This window comes from Penicillium diatomitis (genome assembly GCF_028827545.1).
Source record: "Penicillium diatomitis strain IBT 30728 chromosome Unknown utg000003l_segment0_segment0, whole genome shotgun sequence".
NCBI lineage: Eukaryota > Fungi > Ascomycota > Eurotiomycetes > Eurotiales > Aspergillaceae > Penicillium > Penicillium diatomitis.
The window spans coordinates 347165-372418 of NW_026623175.1; the positions used below are offsets into that span (position 1 = coordinate 347165).

At 50.8% G+C, this 25254-nt stretch overlaps 8 protein-coding genes across 8 annotated transcripts; 2 read left to right on the plus strand and 6 right to left on the minus strand.

Annotated features, from left to right (window-relative positions):
* Window positions 1-1344: 1344 nt before the first annotated feature.
* N7539_002382 (putative C2H2 transcription factor) lies at window positions 1345-2330 on the minus strand (the record flags this gene model as incomplete). The annotated part of the gene is made up of 2 exons (XM_056931985.1): window positions 1345-1927; window positions 2002-2330. 2 exons carry the CDS (start codon window positions 2328-2330, stop codon window positions 1345-1347), a joined length of 912 nt encoding a protein of 303 aa, XP_056791944.1.
* Window positions 2331-4399: 2069 nt separating this feature from the next.
* Window positions 4400-7719, minus strand: N7539_002383 (putative regulator of nonsense transcripts; the record flags this gene model as incomplete). The annotated part of the gene is made up of 2 exons (XM_056931986.1): window positions 4400-7433; window positions 7493-7719. The coding sequence occupies 2 exons, from the start codon at window positions 7717-7719 to the stop codon at window positions 4400-4402; spliced, it is 3261 nt and encodes a 1086-aa protein (XP_056791945.1).
* A 506-nt stretch (window positions 7720-8225) lies between these two features.
* N7539_002384 (snoRNA-binding rRNA-processing protein IMP4) lies at window positions 8226-9158 on the plus strand (the record flags this gene model as incomplete). The annotated part of the gene is made up of 2 exons (XM_056931987.1): window positions 8226-8231; window positions 8295-9158. The coding sequence occupies 2 exons, from the start codon at window positions 8226-8228 to the stop codon at window positions 9156-9158; spliced, it is 870 nt and encodes a 289-aa protein (XP_056791946.1).
* A 389-nt stretch (window positions 9159-9547) lies between these two features.
* N7539_002385 (BRCT domain protein) lies at window positions 9548-10852 on the minus strand (the record flags this gene model as incomplete). The annotated part of the gene is made up of 5 exons (XM_056931988.1): window positions 9548-9988; window positions 10043-10146; window positions 10213-10269; window positions 10375-10551; window positions 10642-10852. 5 exons carry the CDS (start codon window positions 10850-10852, stop codon window positions 9548-9550), a joined length of 990 nt encoding a protein of 329 aa, XP_056791947.1.
* Window positions 10853-12702: 1850 nt separating this feature from the next.
* Window positions 12703-14973, minus strand: N7539_002386 (bifunctional anthranilate synthase/indole-3-glycerol-phosphate synthase; the record flags this gene model as incomplete). Its single annotated transcript, XM_056931989.1, has 1 exon — window positions 12703-14973. The coding sequence occupies one exon, from the start codon at window positions 14971-14973 to the stop codon at window positions 12703-12705; it is 2271 nt and encodes a 756-aa protein (XP_056791948.1).
* A 409-nt stretch (window positions 14974-15382) lies between these two features.
* Window positions 15383-21013, plus strand: N7539_002387 (nucleoporin; the record flags this gene model as incomplete). The annotated part of the gene is made up of 4 exons (XM_056931990.1): window positions 15383-15456; window positions 15504-16431; window positions 16487-19594; window positions 19646-21013. The coding sequence occupies 4 exons, from the start codon at window positions 15383-15385 to the stop codon at window positions 21011-21013; spliced, it is 5478 nt and encodes a 1825-aa protein (XP_056791949.1).
* A 1040-nt stretch (window positions 21014-22053) lies between these two features.
* Window positions 22054-23578, minus strand: N7539_002388 (spermidine synthase; the record flags this gene model as incomplete). The annotated part of the gene is made up of 3 exons (XM_056931991.1): window positions 22054-22331; window positions 22685-23254; window positions 23548-23578. 3 exons carry the CDS (start codon window positions 23576-23578, stop codon window positions 22054-22056), a joined length of 879 nt encoding a protein of 292 aa, XP_056791950.1.
* Window positions 23579-24370: 792 nt separating this feature from the next.
* N7539_002389 (ubiquinol--cytochrome-c reductase subunit 8) lies at window positions 24371-25151 on the minus strand (the record flags this gene model as incomplete). Its single annotated transcript, XM_056931992.1, has 4 exons — window positions 24371-24428; window positions 24526-24835; window positions 24885-24910; window positions 25120-25151. The coding sequence occupies 4 exons, from the start codon at window positions 25149-25151 to the stop codon at window positions 24371-24373; spliced, it is 426 nt and encodes a 141-aa protein (XP_056791951.1).
* Between the last annotated feature and the right edge of the window lie 103 nt (window positions 25152-25254).

Sequence of the window (25254 nt, forward strand, 5' to 3'; positions counted from 1 at the left end):
TGTAAGATATCAGTCTTTGGTAGGAATCGAGGCAGCATGCTGAGTAGAGACTCGTGATCGCCGGGTAGGTCGTCTCACTTGTCGTAAGGAAGGTGATATGCATGCTGATGGGAAGAGGGAAGACTTTAGGTTTGAAACAAAAAGCATGGCCCTTTGCCTACCAATTACGAAAACCCCTCGCTCCCAGCCTGTCTTCTGCCAGAGTGGCTATGAGGCTTTGCGGAGATAAGCCTGTAATCAGGGTCTTCTTTCAGGAGACCTCAAACCAGCCCGGCCACAGAAGCATCCTCTCTCCGGCGAGAGCCTCACAAGGGCGAGGGAGTAGTTGTTGAGGGCAAGTCATCTGTGCCTGGCGGCATATGAGTCACAGGTATCTTTCTACGGAGTCAAGACGATCGTAATCTTGCTTGCAACCCAGACCATGACATCGCATATTCACAGATAGACGTGACTCAAGATGTCCGACGGACTTGGAAGCTTTCATGACTCATTCGCACACTGCGGCTGTCGCCCTGTACTCGTAGTCGCTCCAGGCAGGACCTTCACCCGAATCGGGTGCCCGCGGAAGTAAGCCATGAGAAATGAGGCTCGAGTGTAGCGTGAAAAATCATCAGCAGATGTCAACAGCCGAGTCTTCCAGGAGTCCAGGGTTGCCTAGTGCGGATGTGGCTGATGGCTCAATCTGGCCCCGCATGCATGCGCTGATTAGTGCTACTGCACGAGGAATGGCCTGAGGTTGGCTTATAGGCGGGGTTCAAGATGGGAAAAGTTCAGAGACGCAGCTTCTAGTATTGCACTAGCGGACTAGCCAGAGTAGGTGTGTAATTGTGTATGGCTAGTTCTAGTACATTTGAAAAGACTCATGATTTCCAGCAAGGGAACTCATCAGTATCCTACAAAGCAGGGTAATATGCGAAGACATGCTCAGCCAGTGGTATTAATTCGAGACACAGTATAGTTGAGGACCAGCACTAGGATAGGTCATAATAACAATCGGGTATATGAAGCTGTCTGACAAGAAGGTTCCAGTAAACCCCGTAAAAGAGAACCGCTTATCCCTTCAGAATACGATGTCAGATGATCAAGGGCCAAGCATTGTTTCGGCTAGCATTTAGACCATGCAGACCATGCAGACCAACCGTACAGACCGTTTAGACGAGCCACCAAGGTATCCCCAATACAGTTCACACTCGATCTCGGAAGGACGAGACAGGAATTTGCAACAAGAAAATTGTAACCAGCCAGTTCAAATCCTAGGCGGCGCTAGGAAAAAACGCCAAAGAATGCAGAAGAATATCGTAATCCAATACACATGAAACAAGTGACGGGACAAAGGGAAAGTGTTTAGACTTGGTGAATCGCAGTTTGAGGGGGGAGGGGTGGCATGGCCTGAGTGAGTTGGGGATCATGCTCCGGTACATGTGCCTGTGGAATAGCCTGCTGAAGGTCGGCCACAATGCGCTCCAGCTGCTCTAGACGGCGATCCTTCTCTTGGACTTCTCGGCGTAGTCGCTTGACTTCGTTGTGAAGATCGTCACCGGTATCCTCGTGGCTTGGCAAATCGCCAAGTGGCGAGTCGTGTCTGCGTTTGATACCAGTAGCAGGCAGGGAATTGGCACGAACGCCTTCGAGCTCATTCGCACGCTCCCAAGGCATGTCCACGAGAATCGAGCCGGTGGAACCGTCGTCGGTGTGCATGTGGCGCCGGCGCAAATGCTCGCGAAGGTTTTCTTGACGCGTAAAACCGTTGCCTGTGCTGCGGTTGCAGTCCGCGTAGGGACACATCAGAGGCTTTTTGGAATCATTGTTCTTCTTGTGCACTTCGCGTTGGTGGCGCAAGAGGCCGCCTGAATAGGTGAACCCTTGGATCTTGTCGCATCCTGGTTCAAAACATTTGTAGGGGCGATCGTGCTTGTCCATGTGCTTACTAGAAAGTTCGAAGTCAGAGATTCTGTACGACGAAGAACGAACAACAGCGACCAGGGCTCCAGAGGGACTTACTTCCATTCACATGGGCGGCGGAAGGTAGGTGGTGCCGCCTGGCAATCTGCATGATCGCAGTAAATCTGACCCTCCGCATTCTTCGGAGGATCGCGAGCGCGTCGGACAGAAAGGCGCGGCTGAGAGAGACGTTGCTCAGCGAGACGAGGCTGGGTGGTAGTGGTGGTGTCGACAGCGCCGTTCAGGGTAGCGTAGCCGAGAACGGAGGCTTGTTCGTTCATTCGCGCGATTGAGGAGAGAGACTCCGTAGCGGAGGCCAGCGCGGAGGCGACAGCGACCCCATGCGGGGCTTCACTTCGTGGACTGGGATAGTCAGATCCGTCACCCATTGTATTGTCTCAACCCCACACCTGGTGAGGGGTGGTTGTGTTTATGTAGAGATCTAGTAGAGACGCGTTCACGGATCACTGATGCCCCGTAACAGACTTCGTATCGAAGGTGAGACAGAGCCAAAGGGTCGACAAAAGATCAACAGCAGTCACTTCCCGTCGAGGAAGATATAGACTTGAGAAAGTCGAAGAGTCGGCTGCTTATCGACGATACGGCTGGTGATGGCGATGGAGTATGATGGTGCTGTAGATGTAGATGGAAAAGAGCCCAAAATTTCAGGTCTCAAGGCATCTTTGTCCCCTATTTATAAGGCTGTCCAGAAGTTGGAAGAAAAAGTCAGCAGCCGCCACCTGTGGCGCGGTTGCCCGGGACTCGGTTCTAACTTAATCCGTGGTCAGTCCGGAGCTGCCGAAGGAGACGCCGACCGCTTGATGGGGCTTCAATGAGCGGGATGGTGGAGGAGAAGTAGATGTCGGCCCCACTTGGTGGTTGCTGCTGCCCTGCTGTGCGCTGGCTTATAATCTGCCTGCTTCTTTCTTCGGTTTCCGAATACCTGCCACCGCTGCTTGACAATAGATAGCGTGGCCATTTGAACATGCAAGTGACTGATCTCCGGCTGGGGATCTTTCGTTCCCAGATGACTCACGCTACATTGCACCAGGTCAGGTTCTGTCCCCGAAATTAGCCACCACATCTTTTTGAGCAGTCACTAGCACAAGCCCCGTATACTTGCGCATGGGTTGCCCAATCTGGGACACGAACTGCCGACTAAAATAGCAAAGTTAGGCAGCCATCGTGGGAGATGGTCAGTCTGCGCTGAATTGGCTTGGAGGTGTGTAATTCGTGATCGTGTTCAGCGGAATATCCAGTCTCCCCTGAGCTGCATTTCTGCCCAGGGCATCGCCACAATGGATGCCTTACGAGCATTTACACTTCTACAGTCCCATTGCCAGGCCCGCTGTCTATCCCACCCTGGCACCCACTAGTAAATTTAACAACGTGCCCAGCAAAAACATGCCGCACGCAAAGGGTGGAGCCGCGAGATTAGAGGGACGCCATATAAGAACTCACTACTGAGGTGAACTGGAAAGTATCGAAAGCTCTCCGTTCGCCTGCTAGTTCATATGTTCTTTCAATTCAATGCACTTCACGGAGTGAGGCTTGTGAAGGTGAAGCTGGACGGGGAACGATCTATATGTGGTAACCGGCGGTTCCAGACCCTCTTCCGGAATATACTTGAGCATGACGACTCCCTGGGTTAACTCTATATTTATTGATTGCCAGGGCTGTGGGCCCAGCTGTGACTTGGTACGAGCCTCGTGGTCGGGTGGGCTGAATAGGTAAAGAGCCCGTGCGAGAATATGAATTGAATCGACACAGCTCTGGCTATGGTAGCTTCCCTCGAGAGCCTAAGTGGCATCCCTTTGTGGTAGAGCACACCCAATCTATACCATGACTACGGATACCACTTGGAACTAGTTCATAAGCACGGGGCTAAATTTTTCAGATACGAAGGCCTAGACGAGCGAGGTAATAAAATGAGTGCAGTTTTCGCATGTTAACACTAGGCTAGACATTTCCTGCGTGTACATATGAAGACCGGTCAGCATGTTGACGCAAAAGGACCAGAAGATCCGTCGAGGGTGTTCCACGCGGCTATTGAATTCAAAAGCTGGGCGGAAGGCTTGCTTCGGTCATTGCACAGTCAGGGTGTAGACGTAGATCCAGGAGAGTAGATCTCTCACACGCCGTGGGCTGGTCCAGTTCAACACGCTGCGGAGCTCGCATAAGCCAATGAAGCCTACAAGGAGCGATAGCAGTCGACCTATCGACAACGAGGGTTGATAATTCCCACGAATCGTCTGGCCAGAGTGCAGAATATGACGAAGCAGCAGTTCAGCTTGTTCTCACTGGATTGTTGTCCTAATTAGCACTGAACATTGGACCGGAGGGACTCTAGTGAAGGGGTCTTCGACATTCGAGGTGAGATTCTGCTTCTCAACAAGGCACTCGGTGGAGGGGTGACTTGTTGATAGTAGAACCTATTCAAGCAGGTGGAAGACCTCTCTCAGTCGTAGTTCCCGCCAACTTGGCTGGCAAAGGCGGTTGACACGCTTCTTGCATCATCGTCATCCGTGACGTTGTGACCAGGGGCGCCGCGCGTCACACGAATGCTGGCAGAACTACCCCCAAAGATGCTACCGTTGTCAGGGACAACACCTCTGTAAGGCTCACGACCTCCCGACTCAACGTAGCGCTTGAGGCGGTCGGACTGGCTGAGGCTCGCCTGCTTGCTCATGTCATTGATACTCAACCCAGCAAGGCTGACACCGCCTTGATCGACGCCACCACGCCCATCGATAACGCTTCCGGTAATGTCGGACTCGGTCGCAGCGACTGATTCTCCTGCAACGCTAGGCGCACCTTTGACGCGGCCGCCGTTAGCACGGCGAACACCGGAAAGAGACGGCCATTGGTCGGCGAAGTTCTGGAACATCGGCGGATATCCGGAGGGTAGGCCCACCCCGCCAATAGCAGAGGAATGAACCGAGGAAACATCATCGGGGATGTAGCCAACAACAGAACCAGTGTCCTGGTATTCATTCCTTTGACCATTGCGACCATTGACAGAGCCGGTAACGGCTGCTGCGGCTCCTTGGTTGAAGCCGGACGACATGTGGAAGCGCTGAGGACCACGGTAAGCCTGCTTGGGTCGGCTGAACTGAATCAATGACTCCTGGAGATTCGACAAAGGCCCCTCGACTAGACAATGACTCTCTTTAAAGTGTTGCAGAAGACAGTTCCAAAGGGGGTGCTTTGACAGGACCTTGGGATTTCCGAGGATCACCAAGCCAAATCGAGCACGTGTGAGAGCGACGTTGAGACGACGAGGGTCACTTAGGAAACCAATGCCTTGGTGGTCGTTGGATCGAACGCAGGACAGGATGATGTAATCCTTTTCACGTCCCTGAAATGCATCGACGGATGCTACTTCAATTTCTTTGTAATGCTCCTTTTTGAAAGTGCCGGTTGCTTGCATCGAGCTCACAATGTAGCTTCGCTGTCCCTCATAGGGCGTGATGATGCCAATACCGCCCGGTTGTACACCTGCTTTGAAGAATCGAGTGACAATCTTCTCGACATTCGTTGCCTCCGTGCGGTTAAGATACGAAGTTCCCGAAGCCGAAATTTCTTCATTGCCGAGGTTCGACCAGAACATCATTGGATTGTCCATCATAGGCCAAGGGAAGTCAACATCACGGCGGAGTCGATCGTGAATAGTGATACCGTTCTGTAGCGAGCCCTCATAGAACATGTTGGACGGGAAATCAGACAAGCATGGGTGCATACGGTACTGAACATTCAAGCGGATGGGGGAGCATCCTAGGATGACCAAACGCTCAAAGAGAGATTGGTTAAGACCAGCCTTGGCAGCTTTCTTGTTCATGATGACCGGGCCCAGCTGCTGGTGATCACCGACCAAGACAACCTGCTTGCAGCCAAGAACCAAGGGAATCATGCATTCTGGCTCAGCTGATTGAGTAGATTCATCAATCAAAACAGTACGGAACTTGAACTTAGCCAATCGAGGATCGCCGGCACCAACGCAAGTACAGCAGATTACATCGGCGTTCGTCAAGACCTCTCGTTCAGCGGCCCGGGTAAGTTGCTTTAGACGCTTCTCGTCCTGGCTTGAAAGCTCACCAAGCTCTGCCTTGAGCTGATTGAGTTTCACCAGTTCAATATTGCTATCGTTCATGCGAACTTGCTCGTGCAAGGAAAGAAAGGCGACCGGCGATTCAACATCTTCACGAGATTTGGCAGTCACACGCACAGTCTTCAGGCCGGTGCGGTGGATACGTTCACAGAGCTGGTCGACAGCAACGTTGGAAGGGGCACAGACCAGAACTTGACCGCCATTGATCTTCGCAAGATGGTAGATAATCGTAGCCGAAGTGACAGTCTTACCAGTTCCCGGGGGGCCCTGAATCAGACTTAGAGGCCGTTGCAAAACGCTCTTCACGGCGTTAATCTGGCTACCGTTCAGATCAGGCAATCCAGGGACACTGAATTTCTTTGGGATCTGAGTCTTCATAGGTGCAGCGGCAACTTCGTGACCAAGGAGACGATGGAAGATGTAACCTGAGACACTCATCTCGTCGACAGCGAAGGTTTTCATGGCGAGCTGCATGCGGTCAAACGAAGTTGATTTCCAAACGTAATCGGCGGTGAAATTATGAGTGCACTCTGTCGGCACGGACTTGTGATCGCCCTTCGACCGCAACTCAATGGTGACTTCGTCAGACTGATTGTTAGGAATCTTCATGACGTAGCCAACCCCCTCCCACTTAGATCGCAATTCCCCAGTGTATTTGAGGCGCATCTCATCGCCCACGGCAAGTTTGACATCACCCAGCTCAAGCTTGGGGAGAACGAAACTCGCGAGGTGCTTGTTGTTTAGACCCAAATCCCAGCGAACAATCAAACCATCTTGAGATTGTGACTCCTTCAACTTTCGGTCATAGTCGGCCTCGATCTTCACAAGGGGTCCAAAAATGTTTTGGTACTGGTAAGCGTCATCGTAACGAAGCAGGACAGGTGCTGGTTCATCGTCGACTGCGGTAGCCTTTTCCAGATCCTCTAGTGTAGCCTGTGAATTTTCCTTCCACATCTCCTCCAGCTTCGCGATCAACTGGGGACTTAGGTGGCGAGCACGAAGTTGCTCCTGATCGGTGGGAGTAGACACAAGCCATGGGAGGAACGAACGATCCTCAATAAGCGGCTGCCATCTAGAAGTGTCCCAGTTCATATCCTTGGAAGACGGCATGGCGGCGCACGGTTGTCTACAGAGGAGAACCACAACAGTGTCAGACTTGGCCGGAATAAACCCAAGAAGAAAGACGTTCTTCGTCCCGCAATTGTAGCATTCGAGAATGGTATCGCCAAGCGAGGAAGCTGGATGCAGCTGTACTTCCTTATGCCGAGCACGCACAAGATGGTTGACAATATGCGACGAAGAGGTGTTACCCCGAGCGCTGCAGAACCACTTGTTACATGAAAGGCACTTCACGACGCTGCTCGGATTATGGATTCCGCAGTATCTGAAAATTCGTTTTGTTAGTATGAAAATTATTTGATGGGATGTAGCTGGATAGCTCACGCGCAAGCATGGGCAGGAAGCTCTTTCTCTTCTTCGCCATGTCCATGCCCCTTGTGGTGACGAGAGACTGCCCCGCCGACGGTACTCTCCATGTCATCATCCTCCAGAATATCGGAGCCCTCGTCATCATCGTCATGACGACGTGGTCGAGCGTGGCCCAAACTGCTCATATGATTGTCGTCTTGGTCTGCGATCACCGAGGCATCATCTGCCGGATACGACTCCATGTTGTCTGGTGACGCAGGTATGGAGTTGAGGCAAAAAATGATATTGTAGATACTTTCAGAAGCCGAGACACGTTTGAAACTCCATGCGAATCGTAGGTAGAGTTGCGGGATGAGGTCGTCGTCAAAGGAGCGAAGGAGACGCGATAACAGTGCTTTTGTGACACTTTAATAACCCAGCCAATTTATGCCTGAGGGGCAAACTAATAGAGATTCTAGAGCGATGACACCGAGTCAGTGTTGAACAAACTTGTGGCAAGATCAGTTATAACTTACGCCAGCGCCACCTCTGTCTCTTCAAATTCCACAAGAAAGAATGAGAACTGGAAATTGGATCATTTCGGTCTCCGCATTATTGCGATCCGCCATTCTCTATCGGTGGGATGCCACCTCGGCGGTGAGTACGGCGGAAGGTGCGAACCATTTGCGCAGCCCGGAGTAAAAAAAAGTTGCCCGCTCTCAAAGATATTCGAAAGGTTCAAGAATAAAAATCCTGTTCGAATTTTATGATGTTGGTAAGCTACAAGGATATTGGGGATGACTGTCCATAATGAGAACCTTGCTGACGGTTTATATAGCGTCGTCAAGCCCGCGAACGTCGTGACTACCTCTACCGGAGAGCACTGCAGCTCCGCGATGCCTCAATCGCCGAGAAACGAGCGCAATTAAAGGCCTCGTTGGCTTCTGGCAAGCCTCTTGACCCCTCGATCGCGAACGACAAATCTCTCCGCCAAGATTTCAAATACGACGAGTCGAAGGATGAAGTGGATGTCGACGACGAATATGCCCTGACCTCTGGGTTGATTGACCCTCGCCCATTGGTCACTACATCTCGCTCGCCATCTGCTCGGCTCGGCGCTTTTGCTAAAGAGATTCGATTGCTCCTTCCGACCTCTATACGTCTCAACCGTGGCAACCTGGTCATGCCCGATCTCGTGTCCAGCGCTACCTCCGCTTCCCTGACCGATATGGTCCTACTTCATGAGCACCGAGGTACACCAACCGCTCTCACAGTCTCCCACCTACCTCATGGTCCAACCGCCAGTTTCTCACTCCACAACGTTGTCCTTCGAGCGGATATTCCCAACGCCGATCGTGGAACAGTCTCTGAGAGTTATCCACACCTGATATTTGAAGGCTTCACGACAAAACTTGGTCAGCGCGTCGTTCAAATCCTCAAGCACTTGTTCCCCCCTCGCGAACCAGGCAAGGTTGGCACTCGAGTTGTGAGCTTTGTCAACAAGGAGGACAGCATTGAGGTTCGTCATCACGTCTTCGTCAAGAGCAGCTACCGAGATGTCGAGCTTGCTGAAGTGGGGCCCCGGATGACCATGCGGCTATTCGAGATTCGCGGCGGTACTCTCGAGAAGGGCTCTACAGGTGACGTGGAGTGGGCACTCACACAATACACGAGAACCAGCAAGAAGAAAGACTACCTTTAAAGTCATTCTCAACGTTCGTACAAAATTCCACTACAGGCGCACATAAGGATGGCAATGTGGGGTCTGACTCTTAAGGGCAAGTATTCGATTCAGTGCATTGGCGCAAAGGAGTTATCGGTCCAGAAAAATTCGCAATTCGGTCATGTCGCGTATCATATCCGAAGTTGATTGAGTCACTTCACCTTTGCGAGGCCCCCTATTTCATGAACAAATTTCAATCGGCCGCCGTTACCAACGCGCCCAAAAAAGCCACGTAATTCCCCTCCTTCGCGCAACACGTGGGAACGCAAATCAAAAACCTGCCAAATCGGGCACACTTTCACTCCCCTTGATCTTGTGTCACCTCTGGGTGCCCTGTTTGGCATACGGCTCCTTCAATGAGGACGGGGTCATGCGCGGTCATGGGCATTGTTCTCTTCTAGTGGGGCATCGAGGGTCGAAAGTGCTTCTTCGTCCGCTGCTGAATCGTCTGTGTGTTCGGTGTAGGAAACTTCATGACTTGTAGCCGAAGCATGCCCTGTAGCGCTTGTCGATGTGGGAGGTTGCCTCAGAAAGCGGGTGAACATGTTCTCTTGATTGTCGTAAATGTACCAGCCTTCGTGAATGGGAAGTACATTACCCTGATCGTCTTGTCTCGGCGTCGGGAGATCCTCGCTGTGTCTTTCTTCCCAAGACTTTCCTGTGTTGGATTTGAAATAATCTTTGAAATTCTTGATGGCAGACGTTATGTCACTCTTGGGAGCCGTCAATTCATCAACTTGAGACTTTCCGACGCGACTGTATCTTGCCCAGGTCGAGTAGGTCTTCGGGCTGGCAGAGGATTCGAAAATCTGCAACCTCAGAGTCAGAAAGGTTTTCTCAATGAACTTGGAATAACTACTTACTGCAAGCCGAATTTTCTCACGGGTACGAGGAGTTTTGCCATCGCGGAGAAGTGTAGCATCCCAAGCTGCACCTGTACTTGGATCAAGCAGGATAGTTTGAATGGCTAAAGTGGACTGTAGTCAACACAAAGACCTATGTCCAAATATTAGAGGCAACTACGCATACATACCTTGAGTGCGAGCTCGTTTCGAGCCACCTGATGTGGTCTTTTGATCGAAAGGGTTCACTGGTTGAGTGAGTTTATATTAGCATGTTCATCAAAGTACCTTTTGACAGCGCAGATTCCTTGAATCTAGAGATCATTGACCCCCCGAGATCGCTGAAATCTTACCTTTATTCCGAGCACCACCTGCACCCTTTGCTTCTGCGTCCTTGTTGTTAGGCCTGGTCAGGTTTTCCAAGAGAAACGGTGCCTCGGACACAGGACGAATGGGATTCGCATAGAGCGAACAAATGAGCCAGTCCCGAGATACAATTCTGATTTTTCCGAGGGCTTTGGCTGCTCGCACTTCAGGTCGTCAGTACACTTTCGTGCTTTATATATATACTGTGGTCGAGTGAATGCTTCGAGGCCAGCTTCCATGATCACTCAGCTCACCTTCCGATATGTTTTCTAAATAGGCCTTTTCAGTCGTGATGAGATGCGTAACCTCAGTAGTCACTTTCTCAAGAAATCTTCCCCCATTCTTCTTGACCCACTGAGGGATCTGAGAGCCCTGATAGATGTCCCCTGTTGTCGCGACAGTGATCCGCCGGAAGGCAGTCCCTGGCTTGGAGACTTTTGCGCTTTCGGTGACTTTTGCAGGCATTTTCGAGTATTGAGCTTCCGAGGGGATTCGCAAAAGACAAGAATGAGTTCTGGATTGATTGGAAGATGTTTGCCATCAAGGTATTACCAACTGGATCTTTCTAGGCAGCGAGGGCTTGAAAGATCTGGCTCAATCTCTCGATCAGTTCAGATTTTCAGAACTTTTCAGTCAGCTCTCACCAGATGCACAGCAAGCCTGTCAGTTTTACTGAGTAACCCGTGATGAGAGTTGTTTATTATCACGAAGAGTGCATGCTAGAGAAAAGCCATCAATCACAAGATGCCTTCAGACTTGGCGAAATTTGACCATCTCTCACTCGAACGGAGAAGTGGGGAATGGAGTCTGAATGGCTTCAAGTAAGAGAGCTCGATCTTTGAGGCTCTTAGTGAGAGAGATCTAATCTGCAAAACCCTCACTTGTTGTACCTGAAGAGGCAATTTCCGTGTTGTGATACCTGGGCGCTTTGCACGTGCTTGGCATTAACTGCTTGAGTCTTTTGTGTTCCCGACAGCTCCCTCTGTTGTTATCAAATCAAGTTGCTAGTAAGTATCTGCCATGCGGCCTGCGCCGTGGCTCATGAGGATGATGGTTGAATAAATGAATTATTTTCACCTGGAAGGTACCGAATACCAGCGAATATGATGCTTGCGCCCATTCCCCATCAGTTCACCAAGCACTCCTTTTCAGTCTTCTGAATACACTTATGATAGATAGTATCACATAACGTGATTCATGGCTTTTCGGCTGAGGAATATACTTCGAGTAACTTTAGTGATCTTGACATAATGATTCGGTGCCTCTACTTCCGTTGTGATGACGGATCGATATCACTCTCTCTCTCTTGCAGTAACGAGTCACTTAGATAGCCGGCCGAGCTCCAGATCGAGTGCTTAAGCTCCGAGTAGCAGCCAATCTAGCGCACTCCAAAGGAGTCCGAGTGAAGATTAGAGGCAGATAGAAATGATCGTTTGAGGTTACTCATCTGTGACGCAATGCCAATTTGACTCTGCATGAGATGCTGCCTATGATACATGTCAATGGTGTATCTGCTAACTTTTTCAATTGCAAGCATCTGTGTTGCATCTGAAGAGGTCAAAGGAAGATTTTTCTCCAGCTTTGTTGGACTCGGACAAGTGACAGGCAGAGTCCCCTCCAGATGGAAAGATGGAACCTGGCCAAGGGCTTCAACGATCCCGAGCATACGGACACATACATGAACTAAGTCCCGTGTGTTTGGATAAGCTCCCCAGCGTCTCTGATCTAGATGACCTCTTTTTTTCTACATAGATAGGGCTACATGGTGCTTCACATCTTCTGTGCATGCAAAAGCCATCGCCGAGGTTGACCGAATAGAACGGGGCCGCTCAGAGTGCCAGGGTGAGTTTAGATAAGGCGGAACAGCAAAGGCAGAAGACTCGTGAAAGAGAAAACCTTATCTCACAAGAGATTTACTTTGATCATTAAAAGTTCGAGTCATCTAGGTATGCTGAATGACAACAACAGAGAGACAACTGCCTCCTGGAAACCAATTTGTTGCAATTCTCCAAGCAGACACTGACTCCATCCAAAATTCGGGCGCGGTTCAGCGCAGGTCCAGTACTTTCAGCATCCCGGAGCCTCATAGCTGGGAACCCGGTGTTCGCACAGATGAAAGCTAGAAAGCGTCAGACAAGGAAATAAGAATGAAAGCCTGGATGGTCGCTGAAAAATTCGCAATCACTACGTATGGGAAATTTTGTTATAGAATCTTCTTAGTTAGTTCATTGGCCATCTATGTGCTTGGAAATATGCGGAGAATTTCATATCGTAGAGAAAATTTTCAAAAGGTTTTAGGGAGACTCTTGGAGAGTTTACAACGCAATGCTTTTGGCAGCCTTCACGAATGCGCGAATCTTGTCCACATCCTGAACGCCGTTGGTTTCCACCCCCGAGCTAACATCGACCCCAACGACTTTCGATCCTGCCACACCTAGTTCATTGATGGCGCTGACGACATTATCGGGGTTTAGGCCGCCGGCAAGAATGACACGCAGGCCTTCGTCAGAGTTGAGAGTCTTTTGAACACCTGCTCCCTCGAGCAGCTCCCCAGAACCACCCGCCCCAGAGTCCAATAGGGGAAGAGAGTGATAAGCACGACGTGCAATCCCGAGATCTCCTGGAGCAAATTTGCGGATCACGGGGACTGGAATCAGTGTGGACCACTCCAACGGCTCACAGCCATGGAGTTGCACGACATCGAGCCCCAACTTCTGTTGTTGGGCGAGAACATACGATAGAGGTTGGTTGAGGAACACGCCCACGAGTAAAGCACGGCCTGGGTGGCGCAGGACCTTGCGTGAATGATCAAACCATTCATGTGAACAGTTCTCCTCCACAGACGTGGACATTTGGGCCCCTGGTCGTGGTGTTGACTTGACTGCCTGTGAAATACGAATAGCAACCTCGTCGGAGACCAACCTGGAGCGTCCCTTAACCAAAATGATACCAATAAGATCAGCTCCGGCCTCGATTGCAGCTTTAGCTGCCTCTTCAGACCGAGTACCACAGATCTTGACCAAGCGTGAACGCGGTGCAGACGCAGCAACTTTTTCAGATGATCCGCCAAGAAGACGAGCCACAAAGGCAGACGTGTCAGATGCTCGCATGAGTGCCTCTCCAACAAGAATAGCTTTCACACCGTCCTTCTTATAAGCTTCGACATCCTGAGGCCCAGTGATGCCACTCAAAGCACAGACAATTGTGGTCCCAGGAACCTGTTCCATCAGGCGGCTGGTGGTGCCGAGGTCGACTTCGAAGCTAGTCAAATCGCGGTTGTTGACGCCAATCACCTCAGAGCCAAGATTCACTGCAATTTTCATCTCGTCAGGGGTGTTTACTTCAACGAGCGGCTCCATGCCGAGGCTTCGGGAATAGTTGAATAGTCTAGTGAGGAGCTCAAGGCTGAGCATCTTCACAATGAGCAGGACTGTGTCAGCACCAGCCAGGCGTGCTTCCAAGATCTGATACTCATCAAAGATGAATTCCTTCCGTAAGAGAGCAGGTCGATTTGTGAGTCCTTCAAGGCTCTGACGGACCGCCCGCAGATCATCAATTGTGCCCTTGAACCATTCAGGTTCCGTGAGGACAGAAATCACACTGGCGCCAGCCTTGGCGTATTCACGTGCTTGAGCAGGTGCACAAACATTGGCTGAAATGATGCCTTTGGAAGGAGATGCGCGCTTGATCTCTGCCATCAGAGACAGTGGGTATACAGACTGTCTCAATCGAGCCGGGAAAGAAATTTGCGGTGGTGCGATGTTAAGATCGTAGGCAGCCTGGAGAGACTCTGGACTCAAAGCAGGAATTTTTTTCTGTTCTTCGACAGCATTCTTTCGATGGGCGTAAATCTTGTCTAGTATAGACAGCTTCTTATCCATGGAAGGGACTGTTTGAGGCACGGAGCCGCCTTTGTTTCCAGCCCAGGTACCTGCAGTCAGCTTTAGGAAGTTTCTGAACATCGTGCGCCCATATTCGGTAAGAATGCTCTCAGGGTGAAACTGCACGCCTTCGACAGCGAGTTCCTTGTGTCGCACTCCCATGATCACGTTGTTACCGCTCCCGTCTTCGAGCTCAGCCCAGGATGTCACCTCCATGCAATCAGGAACAGTCGAATGTGTACCAGCCAGGGAGTGATACCGAGTGACTGACAGAACCTTGGGCAGCCCCTCGTAAACACCTTTGGCGTCATGCTTCAAGACTGATGTCTTCCCATGCAGAATCTCCCCAGTCACGTCAACCTTTCCTCCGAAGCTGGTGATCATGCACTGCTGACCCATGCAAACGCCGAAGATCGGAATCTTTCCGCTGAAGTATTTAATAGCTTCGTTGCTGATTCCCGCATCGGTTTCAGGATGACCAGGCCCAGGGCTTATGACAAGTTGTGTTGGTTTCTTCGCAACAAGGTCCTCCACGGTGACTTCATCATTCCGGAATACGGTGACAGTAGCACCCTCGAGAACGAGGTATTGATAAACATTCCAGGTAAATGAATCATAGTTGTCAATCAATATAACGTTCGAGGCGCTGCTGAGTTTGGCAGCTATCGTGGGGTGGCGGGGAGAGTGGTCCACAAGGTCCGCCATTTTGGCTGTAGAGGGCAAAAAGACAGCTCAGATGCCTACTGTCTTCAAAATTGGGCGAATCTGGGGTGCGTAAGTCACTTGACGAGAAATCTCACCGGGAGATTGTATCGTCAAACACTCAAATCTTCAACTAACATAACGCTGACTCAAAAGGTACACTCCCGCCCCTCGGCGGCGGCGGGACACCGACACCGTCTCTTACCGCCCGGCAGTAATAGCGCACTAGACCAAGATAGGAAATTGGGATTGTTGACCGCAGACGCGCAGAAAGAGAGCTCAAGTTTTGTCCAGAGCTAGGTGCTTCCGACAGTTCACGATATCATACAAGCTGCCAGAACTTGCGTACCTCGCCGGCACGCTTTATTCATACAAGCTTGGAAATTCTATGATGATCTGATTGTCTCGCCAAATGGCTCCCGTCCCGGAGGCCTATTTCCCGTCCCTGGACAAATGCTTTTCTGGGGACACTCATCTTTTGTATGGGTTTGTCCAAACACCCTGGCTCTCTTTCAAACACTAACAAAAGCCAGGTCGTGGAGGAGAGCATTCATTCATTCGAATGCTACCGAAATATCTGCTTTCGACGGAGGCATCGTTACAGCTTTCTTGTCACATCCCGAAAGCATCAAGCTACTATCCCGCAGTGTGAAATCATTCCCCGAACCTTCCTCCCAATCAAAGACCGAGTTCAGTTCGAAGACGGCGGCGATCCACTCGGAAACCAATTCAAGCTCTGCGCCCAACCTTCAGCAAGTCAAAACCGACGCGCAATGGCTGAGCGAAAAGGCCAAGATCGACGAAATGTCAGCTCTGCGCATCGTTGTTCTCGAATGGCAAAACCGATCCTCCTCGCGTCTGACAAGCACATACTCTGTTGAAGAAGCTGCAAGTTTGGAAAGCGCGACAGGTTCAGATCACCTGCGGTTGTCAGTGGCTGGGCCTCACCTCACAAACATCTTGAAGGAAGCTGCCGGGACCGCAGAGTGGAATACTTTTGATGATGAAGCTAGCAGGCGATCACGTTTGCGAACTTTGTATCTGTCAGAGAGAAGCCATCTTCTCAAAACATCGCGAAGGCTTCTTGCACTTTCACATCACAGCCACCCCGACCAGTCTTCTCTCGTTGACGCAGGCAAGGATGGACTGTCGCAGATCGGTTCCACTCTCTTCGGCGAGAAATCAACAGGCGAGAGTCTTCATCAATTTCTTGTGGACTGCATTTCAGCGGTTCGAAGCCGTTTGCAAGAATTAGATTCAAATGGCTCCTGGCTGGGGACGGCAGAAAGTGACCAGGAGACAGAGGGTTTGTGGAGAACCACTCTTGTCGAAGAGATTGTTCATATTCTCCAGATGATGTTCCATCAACTTCGCGCCTCAAAAGCCATTGCAAGTGGGGATCTGCTTCTTTCATGGCTTGACCTCATGCAGGATTATGATTTTTTAGAGAAGCTTGAAGTGGTAAGCTGCGGAATGTCCTCCTGTTCGCCGACGGATTTCTAACACTTCATTCTAGCCCTGCGATGAGCCGGTCGAGCTCCTCCTGCCCCTCCAGAGCTTCGTGTCACTGACCACGTTAGCATTTCTGGGACTTCCTGAATCCTTCGATGCCATTTTGAAAAGAAAGAGACCGGAGTCGATCCCTTCTGGTCGCGCTGTCTATTTTTTATCTAAAGACACCATTTCCAAGACGACGGAGGTCTTGGTCAATGCCTCACTTCAAGTCAATACGGTACGCCTTGCAGGCTTTGCCTGGGGCTTGTTACTAAACACGATGAATGAGATGGCCACTGAAGAGAAGGATGCTCGAGAGCTCGAGCAGTGTAATAGTGCCGTGGATTCTTTCAACGCCAACCGACGTTACTCTGGCCCTTCTCAGGGGTCAGAGAGTTCCCTTTACGAGCAGCTGCTTGAAAGGGTCCGAACGCCCTACTTCGGTCTCGATGAAGCAATCAAGGCTGTTACATCCAGTATCGTCACAGACTCAGTGTTTAATCAGATTGCCACCTTGTCTGTTAAGGTGGGCTCGATGTCAGCTGTAGATGACGAGCTGACATCTCGGTGCGTCCGGCTGCAGCTTCTTTCTCTAATTGAATTCGCGACTTACTACCTCGACTACTCTCCAGAGCTCATGCAGTCCGTTTTGGCAGCCCTGGGCGGTACACCTGAGGAGCTGCGGCAGACTTCAACGGGAAACCTTGGGCCAGAGCAAGATCCCAAAACGTTCTTTGTCAATAGCTCCATTTTGATGGAGAGAATATTTCACATTGCTAGGTCAAGGTTCCCTTACGAAACCGTGCCCTTCCTTAGACTCTGTCGTGTCCTAGCCAACGGCGGAGACTCCAAACACGATGGCTTGACACGGGTCATGGACGAACTTGAGAATCTGGATACTTTCACTCAGCTTGTGCCCATCTCGTTCCATGGTTACGAAACTATTCGCGAGGACGAGAACGCAAACTTCGTATCGCTTACCCGATCACTTCCAATGATAGATGGACCTTCGCAGCCTTCCTATCTTCGCGATGTGGATCCGAACAACGCTTTGGTGGTCAGTAGTTCTTCCGAATTGCCGATGTCAACGATTGGCCAAGTCATATCAGAGTCGAAGCCGGCAGTTATCATGTGGCAGCATCAATATTCGTGCCTAAGCTACCTGGGAAGCTGGCTTGAAGAGTGGGGTGAAAGCGGCGTGAATTCTCCTGACTGGGATGCAGAATCGGGCTCAGAAATGATCGGACTTCTTGCAGATCTGGTTGCAAGTGCGCAAGGAAATCATCTGGAAGCATCGAACGGCGCAACTGCCAGACGGCTCCTAGAGACGGCGAGTGACGGTCTGTCTCGACAGGGTGATATTGTTTCAGTGGTGTTGGATATCTTCGAACGTCACTTACAAAGCATTGGAAACCAAGGAAACGCCGCGCAATCGTTGGAGCTGATTATAGTGTGTGTGCGGTTTGTCAAGGAGGTTTTGAAAGTCCTTCCTGGCCGAGTTTGGCCCTTTTTCAGCCGGAGTAGTCTGATTGGGGCTGATGGAAAGGGAGGGGTGATGTCTGGTATTATATCAGCAATCGAGATCCCTTCTGGGGAGTACCCGTTCCTCTCAAGCTGTATCAATCTGTTTGTGGCAACAATCGACGACGTCGCGACTCGTGCCGTGCTACGAAAAAGCCCCGGCAGCGATGCCGCCAAGTCGACTGTCGTTTCGGACTGGAGTGCGAGTATTCCATCACACGTCATGAGGACTATTATGCTCAACTTCACGAAAACAATGGTCGACATTTACAACAGCAACGCCAATTGGAGATTCAATCTGCCGGAGCAGCGTTTGAGAATGAATCAAACGCTAGCCGCCTCTTTTAGCCGCATGCTTTATTACACCTTTGGAATCAGTGATGACGCGAAATACGAGAGCAAACTTACGGGCGTCTTTTCCTCATCAGCAACATACCTACTCGATATTCTCCGCCCTCGATCAACTGCCGACCTGCCCTTCAACCCCCTCCTTCGCTTGATCACAGACGGCCTCCAGACCCCGGCTTCTTTGTACCTGCGATTCCAAACGTTAATCGAAGGCCAGGTAAGTTCAACCTTGGGCCTTTGCACTAGCCTAATACAAGCAGCGCGCCTAGCTGGTCAATCTGCGACATTATTGGAAGAGCAACTGTTCAAAGCCACTCCTGTCTTAGTGAAGCTGTACGCATTGCATGATGCTTATCGACTCCCGGTCGTCGAGCTATTGGAACAGCTTGTAGCAGGAGCCGCTTCGAATCTCGATAATGAGCCACCGTCGCTTGTCGGTCATCTTGGTGCCAAGTCATGTTGTCTCTTCCTCGACGTTCTCTCGCAGTTAGACAAGCCGCTTGCAGACGATAGGCTGTTGCTTTCAGTCTGGCGTCTACTGGCAACCTTCGTCAGCAAGCGTCAGCAGTGGCTCGCTGTATTCATTCTTACTGGCGCATCGCCTCGGCAGACATTGAGAAAGGCCAGTAAAGATGCCGGTCCAGCTATGCGAGGCACCCCATTCTTGCAGTTGGCGCTCGATAAGCTTGCGAACATTGATAAAGAGGATCCACAAGTCGCACTCGCCCTTCTAGAGTTTGTTTCCCGTGCACAGGAGAATTGGCCATGGGCCACCCCGCACCTGAAAAATCATCCTCGGTTTTTCAATAGCATCGTCAGCTATGTTTCAAAGCTGGACATTGCGTCTACGGCCGTGAGAGACCAAATCTACGTCACCAGAATTGCTGCAGTTGTCGCCGACATCTGCGCGGTCTATCTGCATTCGGCTAAAGAATCAAGAGATCGCAGCTTCATCAAAACACTCATACCACTTGTGCAGTGGTACTGTAAGGATGCCGTGGACGTTTCGGCTTACAATCACTCGTTGCATGCGAACCTGAAAAAGAACTTCGAAAGTCGATATGCTGGGTGTAAAGTCAGTGATTTCAAGAGGACGACCATGACAAGTCCCGTTTTGGGAAGTGAATACTACTACGACCTGGGAATGGGTCATAAGTTGCTAGCATTCGACTTTGCCTGGAATGGTGGTCGCCGAAACCAGGGATTCTCTGAGGAGTTCGCACGCGCCAACATCAATCTGTCTCTGGTCGAGGCACAAGTTGTACGTTTCCTCCTCTATGCGTGTTCTATGACTGTCTCTAACATTCATCAGTCTCTTCTGCACAGCTGGAAGTTCTTTGCAATTGAACATTGCGCCGACTTTATGCCTGATCGTCAGATTCAGCGATCTATGGCGAAGGTGGTGCAGGATTGTCTTGAAGCCAACACCCGCAATGCGCCTCCCGAGGCAATATTTGAGCGCATCCAGCAAGCTCGTGTCAGCTTCGCCCAAGCCCTCCTTCAGCGCCTCGTAGAAGTTGAATCCCACGGGGCGGAAGTTTTTGGTCTTTTAGAGACTGTCTTCAAGACTCTACGAGCCTGTCACCGGACTTATGAAGAAGCCTTGATCAGCGAAGATACTGAGTACTATCGATCTCTATTGAATGTGCTCTTCCTCAGCCTTCAGTTCCACTTACCCGGCCCCAACCGGGCCAATCCCGAGGCCCTCAGCAAGCAGACAAGCGTCTCAGGCGACTTGAGTGTGGTTGTTGAAATTGTGAAGACTGTTGTTGCACAGGGTTTCAAGTCACTCACTACCTATCTGCACGACCAGCCGGAAAAGTGTGCCCCGAAGGATTTCGCCATAATCATCGCCATCCTTCAAAGTTGTCTCCAGGTCAAGAACGCAGACCGCTTATACGAGCATATTGCGTTTCACCTCGCTGGCAATGATGTCGCACGCCATGCTACTACTCTATTTTCGTGGGCAGATCAGCTGACAGTGGCGGGCGATCCCATTTATGGAGAACTTAGCATTTCCATCCTCGTCAAGATGTCCACTCTCCCTTTGCTAGCTGAGCATCTTGCTGCGGAGGGTGCTTTCATGAAACTTTCAACATGTCGACTGACCAATGTTCTGCGACAGCCGAAAGGCTTCGGACCTTTTGATCCAACGCCTCGACTCTACACTATTTGGACCAGTGGCATTCTCCCTCTGTGCTTGAATCTGCTTCATAACGTCGTACGGTTTGCGCCGGAGATTGCTGCCTTCATCAATCAATTTGAAGGCCAGCTGACTCGCGCATCCGAGTCTTTCTCCACCCCTCACGCAACTATTGTGTCTCCCGGCCCTGCTGCGCAATGGATCAGCCTAAGCATGACCTCAGAAGCATACTCGCTTGCGCTGATTTCATTCATTCTCTCTCGTTTCCGTGAAGCCGGTGCCAGCGCTGGCTTGGATGCACAAGCCATCCAGGAACTGAAGTGGGACAAGATGCAAGTGAAGGAAGACATTGAAGAACTGCTTGGTCGGCGCGCTGCTCTGCGAACCCGCATCGTTGCGACCACCGAGAAAGAAGTCGAATGGTCCCGACAAAAGCCCCTGGACACTACTTCCGGTGCAGAGACCCGACTTGAAGAGAAGGTTGTGGCAGGGTTGAAGACGACGTTGGCTTGTTTGGGCGGCGAGGACGATGCGTAAATCTATTCTTTAGGTGGTTGAGCTGGCGAATCCTGGAAAAATATGTTTCTTTTTTATTTGGCCTACAGTCTTGTCTATGGAGGCTGAAGTTGGGGGTGTCTCTGGAATTGACTCTTTGTGTTCTTCTTTCCTACTTTACCTCGGTGGAAATATCATGCATAAGCTCATATAGGTCTTTCGATCTTTCGTGTCCAGTGATCTACTCTATTTGATGCGTATCAATGTAAGCACCTAATGTACCAGGCGAGATCATCAATGTATTGAATGTCGAATTTGTCAACCACATTCGACCCGATAAAAGGGTTCATACGATGAAGTTCTCATGCCTCTACAGCGTAACGTACTCGAGGCTTGAAACTTGCAGAACCGAAGAGCCATATCCATAGGTTTCAAATACCAGGTACGACGGGACCTCGCAAGGTTCCAGGAACTGCTAGTCAGGTAACGGAGCTTCTCGATACATACCTGACTAGTTCCCAGCACGAAGCAAGTCTTCCACTCCAACCATGCCAGGTGGACATACCATCCAACGTACTGGATATCAAATACCTGAGTAAGCTAGTACGTACCTGCGTATCTTTGTCAAGGATTCAATCGCTGCAGATCGCGGTTTCAGCGCGCGGATCCATTCACACACGTCATGCGCACATCTCCTGCCTATTACCTACTCGATCGATAACTGTACATGAACCTGCCCCGGAAAAGCCATTAGGGCAGAACTACGAGCTCAGTAAGGTAGTACAAGGTAATATTGATAACCGGAATTACGCATCATCAATATGTTGTACGGGCATTGGAGCTACTGACATCAATCTTCAGACCCAAATCCCTAAACACATTCCGAACAGAATTTCATTCATCATGATAAAATTTCGTCATTCTCCTTTTCGACGTGACTTTGAAAGATCGGACATTTCCCTCCTTTCTAGAGAGAAAGGCCAGTGAAAAACTATGAAATAAATTTTGAACTGGAGAACATTAGGGGAAACATCTCCCTTCATTAAATTCAAGCAACCACGACCTTGAGTGAGGCGTTGAATTTATGCCAGAGCCTTGCGGGCAAAGTTGGGCAGGACGAAGCTGGCGCGGTGGATATCGGCGTTGTAGTAGCGGCAGAGCTTCTCCTCCTCCTCGCGGGTCCAGGAGCGGACGGGCTCACGGACGTTACGGGTGGCGTCCTTGCAGCAGACCATGAAACCGATCTGGCCGGAGGGGTAGGTGGGGATAGTGGTGTAGGCGTACTCGGCAACGGGGAAGACCTCACCGCAGGCCTTCTTGAGGTCGGCGATGAGAGGAAGATGGAGCCATTGGTTCTCGGCTGTGGACAGAAAGGCACAGTTCCGCGAAACCGAGCCCGTAATAGCGGGTTTGGTTGCGGGGTGGTGCGATATTGTTAGCCTGGTTCTTTATCAAACGCAAAGGAGTGGAAACATGGAGAGTTCCGAAGCCAAAAAAAAGAAAACCAAAGCAAATGAGCACGATGCCAAGATGAGTTGAGTAAAACAGAGTTGCAAAGAAACAAACAGTCGACAAGATGCAAGGACGTAATCAAGGCAGATAGAGATTGGAGTACATGACGACGAGAATGACGCAACGAGAACATCATAGACAGACGGAGAGAGACAGGGGAGTGACAGAAAGGGTGAATAGGGTCAAAGAAAGGTAACGAACAACCTTGGGTAGTAATGACACCGCCGTCGCGGAGGGCTTCATTGAGAAGCTCAAAGTAGGGCTTCTGGAAAAGGGTCTCGGCGGGACCTTCAGGGTCGGAAGAGTCGGTGATGATAACATCGAACTCGTTCTTGTGGTTCTTGAGGAACTCGAAGCCGTCTCCGACGTACTCGCGGGACTTGGGGTGCTTGAAGCCGACGCTCATGCCGGGCAGGTACTTCTTGGAGACGCGGATGACGGCCTCGTCGATGTCGCAGAGGATGGCCTCCTCGACGGACTCGTGCTTGACGACCTCACGGAGCACACCACCGTCACCACCACCGATGACCAGAACCTTCTTGGGGTTGGGGTGAGAGTTCATGGCAAGGTGGGTGATCATCTCCTGGTAGGAGAACTCATCACGCTCGGTGCACTGGATGACGTTGTCCAGAACCAGCACGGTACCATAGTCGCTGCTCTCGAAGACGAGCACATCCTGGTACTTGGACTTCTCGTGGTGAAGGACCTGGTTCACCTTGAGGTTCATGGCCTGACCGGGCCACATGCCGGACTGCTCGGAGAACCAGCCATCTGCGAAAAGAAGTGAAGTTAGTACATCAGAGCTTCGCCAGATGCGCGCCAGGGACCCTTTGGCCACGCTTCGCCTGTGATTTCATTTTCGAGAAATTGCGCTATAGGCAACTATTGCAAATAGAGGTAATTTCCGCCAGCAGCAAGCGAGCAGAATGGAGATCGATTTCATGTCTTCAAAAAAAGAAAGAAAAAAAAAGTGGGCTGTCTCAAATGGCGGGGTCGACGGAATCTTCTGCCCAACGTTGTCGCATACTCGTCATAGACCAAAGGAGGAAGGAATTGACACTTACCCTTGATAGTGGGGTGAGTAATCTCGCTCATGGTGACGGTGGAAGTTAAAGTGAATGTACGGCGACAAGTAGGGCGCACAGAGAGACGTAAGGAAGAGGGAAAGAGAGCGCGCAACATGCGAGACGAGAAAGAGGGAAGCGGAAAAAGGGCGGCGGCGGTAATTTTGCTGTTTTTGGGGTGGGCTGTTTTTCCCTAACGTGGATCCCAGTGGGGACCATCAGATCAGGTATGAGGTTCCTCTTGACAGCCACAGAAAGATCCGAATTCAAAACAGGGTGAACATTTTGACTTGCTCAAGAGGCTTCACTCGTCCAACGTCAAAGTTGGGTGTATCGGGCAAGTGGGGGCAAAATTTATGTTGAAGATATCATGCTTCAATGTGATACAACTTTCTGTAGATGGATGCATCTATCGTAAAGTGTCCAAAAACCCTCACAACTGTAGGATTTAAGTCATTAAAGCGCTACGGGACAGGATATAGCAAAGAGTAACCAATTGCGGGACTCCAATTGTAAAACTTGAATTGATGGTGACTGCTAGTATCAAGAACGAGTCCAGTTGAAGTTAGAGAGCTGTCCGTTGTGTCGTCCGACGAACGCGAAAGCTGACCTGAATAGATCAACTATCTGCCCAAGCTATCGCAGCCGCCCTGTCCGGCATAAGTAAATAGAGTACAAAGGTGGAAACGATCAATTGCTTTCTAGGTTACTGTACAGTGGATACAGCTGCAAGGCGCACATCACAACAGCGGCACCGGGCCTGGTATACTTCTCGACTCGGCCCTTCTTCTCATCCATGGATTCAAAGATCGGAAAGAAACATTTACTCATCACCACCGCCCTCAAGCATGCGGCCAGGCTTGGAGTTGAGGAACTCGTTGCTATACACACCAAAACATTCCAGTATCAGCATCGGCGCTTATGTATACCCTCTTTCCTGATGGCGAGAGGAGTCGAGTTGGGGGACGCGAAACTTACCGCTCGACAGCCCAGTTCATGGTCACGTAGGCGACAATGAAGGGAGGCACGACGTAGAGAACCTGGTGGCGGAAACGGCGGAAGGAGTTGAAGACCGCAGCGTGGGCAGCACCGGCGAAGGGGCGCTGACGGTTGGAAGAGAGCGCATAGGTGGCAATGCGCTGGGGGTCGGGCAGCCTGAAAAGAACAAGAGCATTCAATGTGTCAGTGACTGAATCATCGTCTGTGAGTAGTTCACGGTCAAGCGTCGAGCCCATGGGGACATTTCGTGCATCCTCGATCGCCGAGAGGAGATGGCCTCGCTCATGCCCTGGAGTGGCGCAACGCAGTGCATCTCGAGAGATTTGGTCGTCACGTACCGAGCTCGCCCCAGTTGCCAATGAAACTAGGTATTAGTGCGATGTTAGCAGCAATTCCAGCTCTCATATACCATCAGCCTTCCAATGGAGACTCTATGCGATCTGCCTGCTGGTCCGAGCGGGTGCAACCGGACAGCGACACACATCTCTCGATCCGCGGCAGGGACTTGAACCCCCCGCCGGAACGGGCACAAAGCTCAGCAAAGAAGGAGAAGAAGAGAAGATTTCAACTCACTGGCCGTTCTTGTAGTCAGCAGCACCACCCATTATGACGGATTCAAGGTCGCTTGGAGAAACGGAGAAGCGTAAAGCGCAGATGAGGTTGGCAGATGAATCGTTCCAGGGCGGGAAAGGAAAAGAAGACGAGGTC